The 10,259-nt window shown below is 43.9% G+C and overlaps 1 protein-coding gene across 1 annotated transcript in view; it reads left to right on the plus strand.

Moving 5' to 3' along the window:
* Window positions 1-10,259, plus strand: part of EXOC4 (exocyst complex component 4) — an 877,780-nt gene that overhangs the window by 75,432 nt on the left and 792,089 nt on the right. Inside the window, exon 4 of the mRNA XM_006887139.1 lies at window positions 879-1,063. Within this exon, the coding sequence (XP_006887201.1) occupies window positions 879-1,063 (185 nt within the window). The remainder of the gene's footprint in view (window positions 1-878; window positions 1,064-10,259) is intronic.

The following is a 10,259-nucleotide window of genomic DNA, read 5'->3' on the forward strand; positions in this document are numbered from 1 at the left end:
TGGACCAGACGGATTTACAAGCGAATTTTATCAGACATTTAGAGAAGAACTGTCACCAATTCTATATAAACTATTTCAAAAAATGTGTTTTTAAGCATGGTCATCAATTTAAAAGTGTGCGACAATGTATTAAATATCTAAAGAATTAGTAGGTGGAGAGCTTGTGAGATTTTAAATAATCATTTAAATTAAATGATATAGTCATTTAGCAGGGAAAGCACTTTAACTGTGTCTGGTCGATTCCGACTTAAAAGAACCATGTAGAACAGGGTAGACCACCCATAGGATTTCCAAGGCTTTAAATCTTTAGAGAAGCTCCTATCTCCTCTCTCTGGTTAGAGAAGCTCCTGTCTCGTCTCTCTCTGGTTAGAGAAGCTCCTACCTCCTCTCTCTGGTTAGAGAAGCTCCTACCTCCTCTCTCTGGTTAGAGAAGCTCCTGCCTCGTCTCTCTCTGGCTAGAGAAGCTCCTATCTCCTCTCTCTGGTTAGAAAAGCTCCTGCCTGTCTCTCTCTGGTGGAGCACCTGCTGGGTTTGATGGCTGACCTTTGATTAGCAGTTGAATTTTCTTACCAAGATGCCTGGGATCCTTAATGGCTAATACACCTGGGAATGAACAGCACAGCTTTTTTGTGGAGCACCATTGCCTTTGTGGAGCCCACCACTTTCTGATTTATCTAAAACAATGAACCCTTCAAGGGCCAGGCCCGGCCTGTCCATCCACATGACGCTCTGCAAAGTCTCCTCTTGGGCTGAGAGGCTCACAGACCTCCTCTTCATTGTTGCTCTTATTCCTAGTACCTTTTGTAAGCTGGGATTCCTTACTTGCCATGCTCCTGTGCAGGTTGGTTGTCTGACTCATCATATGGTTTTGCTCCCAGGTGTCAGCTGTGGAGTATTTGGAGGGCCCCCTGCTCCAGGTGGAAGGCCTCAGTGACCTCCGGCTGGAGCTGCACAGCAAGAAGATGAACTTGCACCTGGTGCTCATCGATGAGCTGCACCGGCACCTGTACATCAAGTCCACCGGGCGGGTGGTGCAGCGGAACAAGGAGAAGGGGAGATTGAGGTGGGTCATGGGGGCGGGGGAGGAGATTGAGGTGGGGCCGGGTGCCGGGTGGTGCAGCAGGACAAGGAGAAGGGGAGGATGAGGGGTGTCGGGGGCCTGGGCTGGGTGGTGCAGCAGACCAAGGAGGGGGGAAGGATGCGATAGGCCAGGGACCCACCGTGGCAGGCCCTGGTGGTAATGGGTTGCTGGAAGGAATCATCCTTGTTTTCCATAGTACTCTGTTGTTGATTTGTTTTTCCTTCTAAATGTATTATCTCTGAAACTTGAAGATGATTTTAGAAATGCTCCATATTCTAAAGGGCCAACATTCAAAGTTTGGTTATTCATTCTTCGGACATTTATTTGAGTCCTTTAACATTAGAAAATTAGAAGACACGTTACTCTGCACCTCCATCAGACTAAAGCAGGGACTCTGGCATATCTCAGAAGAGCAACTAAAATCCGAAACCCATTGCTATCAAGTCATTTCGTACTCGGGAAGACCCTCCGGCCAGTGCCGGCGGCTGTTAGTCTTTGCTCATCTTTCTGTCATGGAGCAACTGTTGAATTCAGATGCCAAATATGTGATCTCAGAAGGAAGCGAAAATCCTTCACTGCATAGTGAAGCCTAAGAAACACAGTCGCAGGAAGTGAGGTGCTAAGATTCTTTGTTACTGAGAGTATGTGGAGTGTCAGGCAGCCTACTTCCTGGAAGAGTTCAGGACTGGTTTGGGGAGAGCCCTTCCTTTCCTGATTGCTATCCCTGGACCGATGGCAGCGTCAGCCTCCGAGGGCCTGGGTGCCATCAAAGCTCTGGTAGTGCAGTACTTAAAAGAATTCAGCTAATAAACCAGAAGGCCAGCCGTTCAAATCCAACTCCCAGTCCATAGGAGAAAGATGTGGGAGTCTGCTTCTATAATGTTTATGACTTTGGGACAATTCTACAGTGTTGCAGGGCCACTCTGAGTCAGAATGGACTTGTCAGTAGTATGTTTGGTACTTTAGGTGAACTCAAATTCATTGAGTTATTGCAGACTTTTAGAGAATTCAACTACCTGTTAAGATAATGGAACACTGGAGTTACTGCCATACGTTAGATAGCGGTGCATGAGCTGTGCCCTTCCCACATATTATTAAATTGCTGTAAGAGCTTTTCACAGGGCATTTTTGCACAATCTACTGAAATACATGCAGCTATACGTTTTTATCCAGCTCTAGACAAGAGCACTGGACACAGTGCATTCTGGGAATGAACTCTTTCAAACCTTGTCCAGCTTGAAGAAAACATGCTAGAGTTTTCCGTTTACTTAGAGATCTTTGACAGAGAAAGGGACATTCCTACTTGTCTTTACTGGAAAAATTTCTCTCAGGCTTACAGAGAATGAGCCCAGGATTGTGGAAAGAGCCTTAAGTGAAAGACTTCCCATGGCTGTATTACCTGCCTAGAGCATTTATGCATAGTGTACATGTGTGTGTAACACAAGATAGAGCGCCTGCCAGCACCTCAGTGTGAAGAGAGAAGTGGAAGTGGAGACCTCACTAAGGCTCATCCTGTCATAGTGTCTGATGGTACAAAGCAGGTCTAAGCCGGTTTCTTTCTGTTCCACGATCAGTGATAATGGCATTATCACCATGACTTCTTTAAAGATACCCTGTAGCATAAAGAGAAATGAATATTCCTTTGAGATCTTAAAGAACATGGATTGGGGAAAAAATATTATAAATGAAGATAAACATTTGGAATCTGGAGTCTGAGGTGAGTCTGATCCATCCAGATTATGGTCTTTGCTTACTATGTGTCAGAGAACTGGACAGTGACTAAGGATGATTGAAGAAGAATTAATGCCTTTGAGTTGTGGTGCTGGGGAAGAGTGGTGAACATACCATGGACTGTCAGGAGAACAAACAGATCTGTCCTGGAAAGGGTAAAATCAAGCTACTCTTTGGAGGCAAGGATTTTGAAGTTCCGTCTCACATACTTTGGGCATGTGGCCAGGCGGGATCAGTCCTTGGAGAAGGACATCATGCTTGTAAGGGTGGAGGGACAGCATAGGAGAGGAAGGCCCAGGATGAGATGGATTGACTCAGTGACTGGAGAAAAGGTATTAGGTCTGTCGGAGATAATGAGATTGGCTTCGGATAAGACAGAATTCAGAGCTATTGTACAGTCACTATGAGTCCCATGTGACTTGGCACAACAAGATAAAAATTTAGGAAAGTTAAGCTCAGGATTTTTCAAAAGCTATAAAAACCATGATGTGTCAGATAATGGTCCAAAATACTCATCACTCCTTCCCCCTCCTTCGGTGGGAGAAGTGTATCTCCTGCTTTATGATCTTTGGGCTCAGCTCAGTCATTTGCTTTTGCCAGTCTGTAGCAGATTTGACACAAAGAGAGGCTTGAAATATGCTTGCCTGGGTCGCTATGCCCCTTGTGCCTCTGCCATGGTGGTGATGGTCCTGGGAGGAGGCGGCGAGACATGTAGAATGCAGCCAAGATCAGCACAGCTGCCCAGCCTGGACCAGTGGACCTCCAAACGTGTGCTTCTTTGAATGTCTGTGAGATTTATGAAGCAAGCATAGAGCTTCCATGAAATAGTGATGGGTACATGAAACTAAGGGAGTGAGGGGATGACAGAACTAGTTCAAATATGGATGGACAGCATGCAAGGAAAACCAAAGTGACGTCAGAAAATGTCCTCTTTGTTTGAAGCATTAGAAATAAGAGTTGAATCAGCAGTACAGAGGAAACATGCTCCATTGTGAAGAGGTCAAATCCAAATGATGAAAATGGGTAAAAATGGAGATGATTGATTATTGCAGTGGTTTTAGGTGTTCTCTGAAACTGGAACGAGAGGACCAGATACGATAATTTCGCATTCCAGTCACCCATTATTATCAATGCATCTTGACTGCATGTTCGATCGATTTCTGACTGCAGAAGTTGGTAGAAATCTTCTATTTCCTCGTCTTTGGCTCTAGTTGTCGGTACATATATTCACTGGACTTCCTTGTGTGCATATGGATTTTATGACTGCTAGGAGAACAAACAGGTTTGTCTTGGAGAGGGTGAAACCGGGCTGCTCCTTGGAGGCAAGGATTCTGAAGCTTCGTCTGACATAGGTTGGACACATTCCAAGTAGGGAGTGGTGCTTGAAGAGGGACATCGTGTTTGGGAGGGTGGATGGACAGCACAAGAGAGGATGACCCTTGATGAGATAGATCATTCATTAACTGGAATAATAGGATTAGGTGTGTTAGAGACAATAAGGTTGGCACAGGATAGAGCAGAATTTAGGGCTGTTGTACATAGGGTTGCTGTGAGTTGCAAGCAACTTGATGACACATAAAAACAACAACAACATTGCAAATAGTTCTTCATTGCAAAGAGGGTAAATTAGTTCAGATGAAACAGAAAAGAGATTTATTGGAACGTCATCAGCTCGGTCACAGACTCCCTGGGCAGGCCACAAAACCAGACTCTGCAACTGTGAATGTGGACGAGCACAGGAAGGGTTAGCTTGGGATGCAGTCCCTGCTGGCTCCTCACCTGTCATTGCTGGGTTTGTGGTCCACTGGGTCAGGAGTTGAGTTGTCATTAGAGAGGCAGATGGTTGGAATCTCAGCAGTCTTCTCTCGTGCAGTTTTCAGCGTCTAAAAACCACTGGAGGATCAGCTGTGAATTGATTCTGACTTGTTGAAAATGAGTTCTTGTGAGTAAAATCTGAGTTTCCCTGCATCTGTCTGTATCTTATTAAGATTCAGAGTCTTGGGTGGAAGCATCAAGTGTGATGAGCCTGGGTCATTTTTCACTTTATTGGTCTCCCCTAGTTCAAAGGAGTACTATCCTTTTTACTTCGATAGTAGGAATTCCTTCCACGTATAAACACTATTGAGTGGTTGGTCTACAAAAGTAAGCAAACAAAAACCCCAGCTACGAAATTGTGCTGCAGGAGGAAGCGAACGGAGTTGCCTTGAAAGCTCAGACCTAGAAGATCAGACACTTCATGGGAGTAGAGAGTAGACAGTAGACTTAGTCAGTGAAAGGGTTTGTGCCTACATGGAGAATAACCGAACTCTCACTTAAAGGTTTTGAACGCCATCTAAATAGATGTTGAGCTCTTCCACAGTCCTTCATAATAATATACAGAGCTCTTAAAGGAGTCACTCTAATTAAATCCCAACAGTTTCTGAACTGCACAATTCAGTCTGAAGTTCACGTGGAACAAGAAATGTCTGGGAACTGTTAAGAAACAATAGAGGAAGAAGACTATGAGGGAGACTTCTTGTTTGATGGAACAGTGTGTTATGAAGCTCCTTTCTTCACACCATCACACCAGTGCTGGTGTGTGTGTGTCTGGATATATGGGATAAATAGAGTAAGGAAACAGATCCCCATGTTAATGAGAGGCAAGGATGGTGAAGCTTCATCTCACATCTTTTGGGCATGTCATTGGGAGGGGCCAGTCCTTGGAAGTCAACATCATGCTTGGAAAGGTGAAGGGTCAGCAAAAGAGACTCAATAGGATGGATCGATAGAGGCTGTAACAGTGGGTTCAAGTATATCAGAGATTGTGGGGATGGCAGGATCAGGCAGGCTTTGGGTCTGTTCATAAGGTCCCTATGAGTTGTCAACGACTTGACAGCACTTGAGAACCACAAAAAAGTTATATAAAGCTTTGTTGTTTGTGTGCCATCAAGTAGGAACTGAGGCACAGCTGACCCTCCAGTGGGTTTTTAGAGGCAGCTAGTCTCACAAATGGAGATTGCCCCCTTCAGCCTGTGCAGCACGTGGTGGGTTCCAACTGTGTACCTTCAGGATTGCAGCACAGCTTCTTACCACCAGAGCTCCCTACAGAAAGCTTTAGTACCTGTAAAGTAAGAAAATATTCTTCAAACTAATAATAAAAAGACAACATAGCACTCAATAGAAAAGTGGGCAGAAGCTCTTTTTAACATAGATTAAGAAGGCAAAGTAGATAATGAACATGAGTATTCAGAGAAATTCAAGTTTAAAATGACATTCTTTAATATCAGAATTTTATTGTAACTAAGCACATTGATAGATTATAGGGCATTGCTTTCAGTGTTGGTGGTGGGTTGGGTTTCTTTTTTCTTTTTTTTTTTTGTAGTTTCAACTTTTTTGCTAAACTCAACAAATAATCCCCTTCTGACAATGTAGATGTTTATGACGAGGAGTGTTGTTAGTTGAATTATACTATATAAAACTTGAATCCTTACTCTACACTGTAATACTTGACCAGAGACAAATGTGTAGGGTCTCTGTGATGATAAGGGAAGGGTTCTGACTCATAGTATTGAGTCAAAAGAGAAAATTGAGAAACTGCGTGCGGAGCGTGAGCCTATTTGTGTTAGAATTAAGAGGATATAGATTTAAATATAATCCTTTATATATAGACACAAATACATACATATGCATAGAAAATTCTCGGAATACTAATGAGAAAAAACTAATAAAAAGAGTTACCCATGGGAAATGGAGCTGGGAGTTTGAGAATAGGAAGAAGGACTTCCATTATACCCTCTGCGCGGTGAACTTACTGCCATGAGCATATATTATTAATACTTTAATAATGATATGGGTAGTGGTGATACTCTTGTAGGCTTTTTTTTTTTAATTTTAATGATGTTGGAAGATATTTAGGTTAGATTCTTGAAGAGGAAAACTAGGAGAAATTGGAACCCTAATCTATTGCTTGTGGGATTATGAAACAATGTTGCTACTGTGGAATAGTTTGGAGGTTCATGAAAATGTTAAACACAGAATTGCTATATTATCCAGCAATTCCACACATATGTACCCTCAAAAAAACCTGCAAGCAGGAGCACAAACATCAACTTGTGTACGAGTGTTTGTTGGGCAGCCACACAGAAGAGCTAAAATGTGGCAACAGCCTAAATGTCCATCAGCAGCTAAGTGGGTAAACAACGTGCCACAAACATACAGTGGACTGAAGTGCTGCTCCGTGCTGCACCGTGGTTGATCCTGGAAAACATGATACTCCGTGAAAAAAGCAGGCACAGAAGGATCAATATTCTAGGATCCGATCTTCAGTTGTGCTTCTGGGCCAGCAAATCTTAGTGAGAGGAGGTGGCTTCATCTTTTTATTGTGCAGCAGCTGATTCGATCTGCTGACCTTTGGGTACGCAGCCCCACACGTACACCTTCGATGCTACCAGGGCTCCTATGTACGTGAGGATCTAGAACAGGTCCATTAATTGACATCAAAGTTTATGGGTTGTTTCTAGGGGCAGGAGAGGAGGGGAAGGGGGCTCATGTCTAGGGGCCATTGAACTTCTGCGAGCAAGGAAGGGAAAATTGGGCACAGCAGTATCGTAGTATGATGAGTGAAATGAAAGCCACTGAGTTATACATGTAAAAGGTGTTAAGAGGCAGCTATTTTGTTATATATTATGTTTTTTTTTTAATTAAAAAAAATTTTTGTTTGTGTATACCGTCAAATCCTATCTGACTGGTCCAGGAGGAGATTGCCCCTCCTTCTCCAGCAGAGCATCTGGTGGATTTATATATTTATTCTTATCACAATTTGTAAAAACAGTGCTGTATAGGATGTCCCATGGTGTGTTGAGAAACGAGCATAGGTGCATTTTGTTGGCGTGTGAATGTGTGTGTGGATGTGAGGAAGAAGAGAGGAGGGCAGATGAGGGAGGGAGGCAGACAAAACATCTTTCTATAAAATGCCCTTGAGTACATTAGACCAAAATAATGCTAGTGGATTATTAATAATTTAAATTTTTTTTTTTTAAAAAAAACGTTCGATTAGGAACCCTGGGCTACGAGTGTGTGACGACCCCTCAGCAGCTCTATAGCACAGAGTCAGGCTTCCCTCGTGGGCTTTCTAAGCCCGTAATCTATATAGAGACCTATAACACCTTCCTAATCAGATAAATCATTGCAAAGTTATTAGAAGAACCGTCAATCCTCTCCTGGTCCCATGCATCCGGGGTTAATACTTGACTTGACCTTGCTTCCTTGCCATCCTCTAGCTCAGTGGAGGAGAAAATTGTTCAAGGCCCTGGTCCTTGTGCCCCTATTTGTCTCTGGGTGTGTATCGAGCCTCCCTGACCCCACTGGAATATTGCTCCTTAAGTATTTTGTCTTTACACGTTTTTGTTCCCCCATATATCTGTTTTCTCTGAGTTTTCTTTTTTGTCCCCTTCTTAGTTTGGAATTTTAGTTTCACTTGATTATGTATCGTGTTGCCTTCACTCTTGTTTGCCTCATTGGACACCATTTGTGCCCTCCAACTTATTCACTGGCTTTTACTATGTTTAGCTGCATCTTAGAACTGCGGAGAATTACTGCGAGGCCGGCCAGCCGTTCCCATTTTGTTATGTGGTTAATTTCTCTTACGGGGCACTATACTCTGACGGCTATTTCTAAGCGCGGTTTGATGTCACACACTTTTCGGAGCACTTACTCTTTGACAGGTACAGTGCCAGCTGGTAGGGTTGGAGAGGTGAATATATTAGTGACTGGGGCGACAGCTTTACAGTGTCAAGTTCAACTCGCTCCTGTCATTTTCACTTTGGCAGTAAAATCACCCAATTTGAGCTGCAGCTGCAAATTTTGGGCATAGCTAAGTCCATTTATTATAATATGGTAGAACAGGAAAAAGTTCTAATTAAAAAGCGAGTGTCCAATAAGCCATTAGCACGTCTTAAAACAAAGAGGTGACTGCTTTCCTGGCTTGAAATATTGAGAAGGTAAAAAAAAAACAAAAACCCACAAAATGTTTAAAAGTAGATCCTTACTAAGTGGATAGATTCTTCCTAACTGGTAATAATAGTAGTTGTTTGTTTCTTTTTGAAATAGTTTACTTTGCTTTAATTTCTGATTGTCTGCCACGTGGTAAAATAGCAAACAGTATGCACTCACAGTATGTGGGAAACCAGGATAGGGCAGGGTTTTGATCTGTTGTTAAGAATCGTCGTTGACCCAGTGGCCCAGAACAGCAAGTAATTCTATAATGTGAGGCCTGGTTGTTCAGTGGTTAAGTGCTGGCTGTTAACTGAAAGGTTGACGGGGCTCCCTAGTCATTGTGAGCAGGGAGCTCTGGTGGTGGGGGAAGAAGCTGGACTGAAACCCCAAAGGCTCAAACCCCAACGGTTCAGACCCACCAGCTGCTTCCTGGGAGACAGACGGGCAGTCTCCTGTCATGCAGTTTACTGCCTCCGAGAATGCACTGGAGGGTCAGCTATGAGTCGGTCCTGACCCGACAGCACACAGCAACAAGAAGAAATAATTTTGAGGAGAAAGCTGTGGTATCTGCTGCAGGAAGGATTGTTGTTTTTCTTACGTGCCGTTGACCTGGAGCCTGCACACAGCCGACCAGCAGACTTTCAGAGGCAGTCAGTTGCATAGGGAGAGATGATCCACCTTTTTTTTTCTGAGGAGCAGCTGATGGATTCAAACCTACTATATTTGGGTTGGCAGTGTAACTCCTTACAGTTGTTTCACCAGAGCTTCCTTCTGGAAAGATTTGTTTTTGTGGTGCACCCACCACCAAGTCAGGACTAACGCGTGGCTGATTCTCAGAGGGTTTTCCGAGGTTCTAACTCGCACGGAGACTGCCTTCGTTTCTCCTGTGGAGGTGCTGGTGGGTGTGAGCCACAGACCTTTCCATTGGTACTGCAGTTCCTTGCCACCAAGACGCTTGGAAAGCCATGAGTCAGTTCTCCTTAGTCATAAAGGGTCATTAGGAGTCAGATTCGACTGATAGGTTTGGTGGACCCCATACTAAAAAGGAGAGTCAATAGTGCAATGATTTGAACTTACCAGCCCCTCCGCTGGAGAAAGACCTGATCGAGTCCTGTCAACATTACAGCCTCTGAAAGCACAGGGGGCAGTTCTCGTCTGGCTTGTAGCATAAGTGCAGGTCCAGTCAGCACCGTGTGGACACTCAGCGTGTGCCAGGGCTTCACTGTGTGCCACAGGTTTTCAGGGGCTCCTTGTCCACATGCAGCTCACAGGCCTTTCTTGAAGGCGTCTGTGAGTGGATGCAAACTTTCAACTTTTTGGGCAACAGACAAACTTAGTAACTGTTTACATCAGTTTACAATTTTGAGTGTAAGATGAGTGCTACCACCAAGTCAGTTCTGACCCACAAGGCAGAGGAGACCTGCCTGTAAGGCTTTGGGGGGATTCTGTTCAGCCCGTTCAGTTGTTGTTGGGT

This window comes from Elephantulus edwardii, unplaced genomic scaffold (genome assembly GCF_000299155.1).
Source record: "Elephantulus edwardii isolate Elephantulus edwardi_28Jun2011 unplaced genomic scaffold, EleEdw1.0 scaffold00055, whole genome shotgun sequence".
Lineage (NCBI taxonomy): Eukaryota > Metazoa > Chordata > Mammalia > Macroscelidea > Macroscelididae > Elephantulus > Elephantulus edwardii.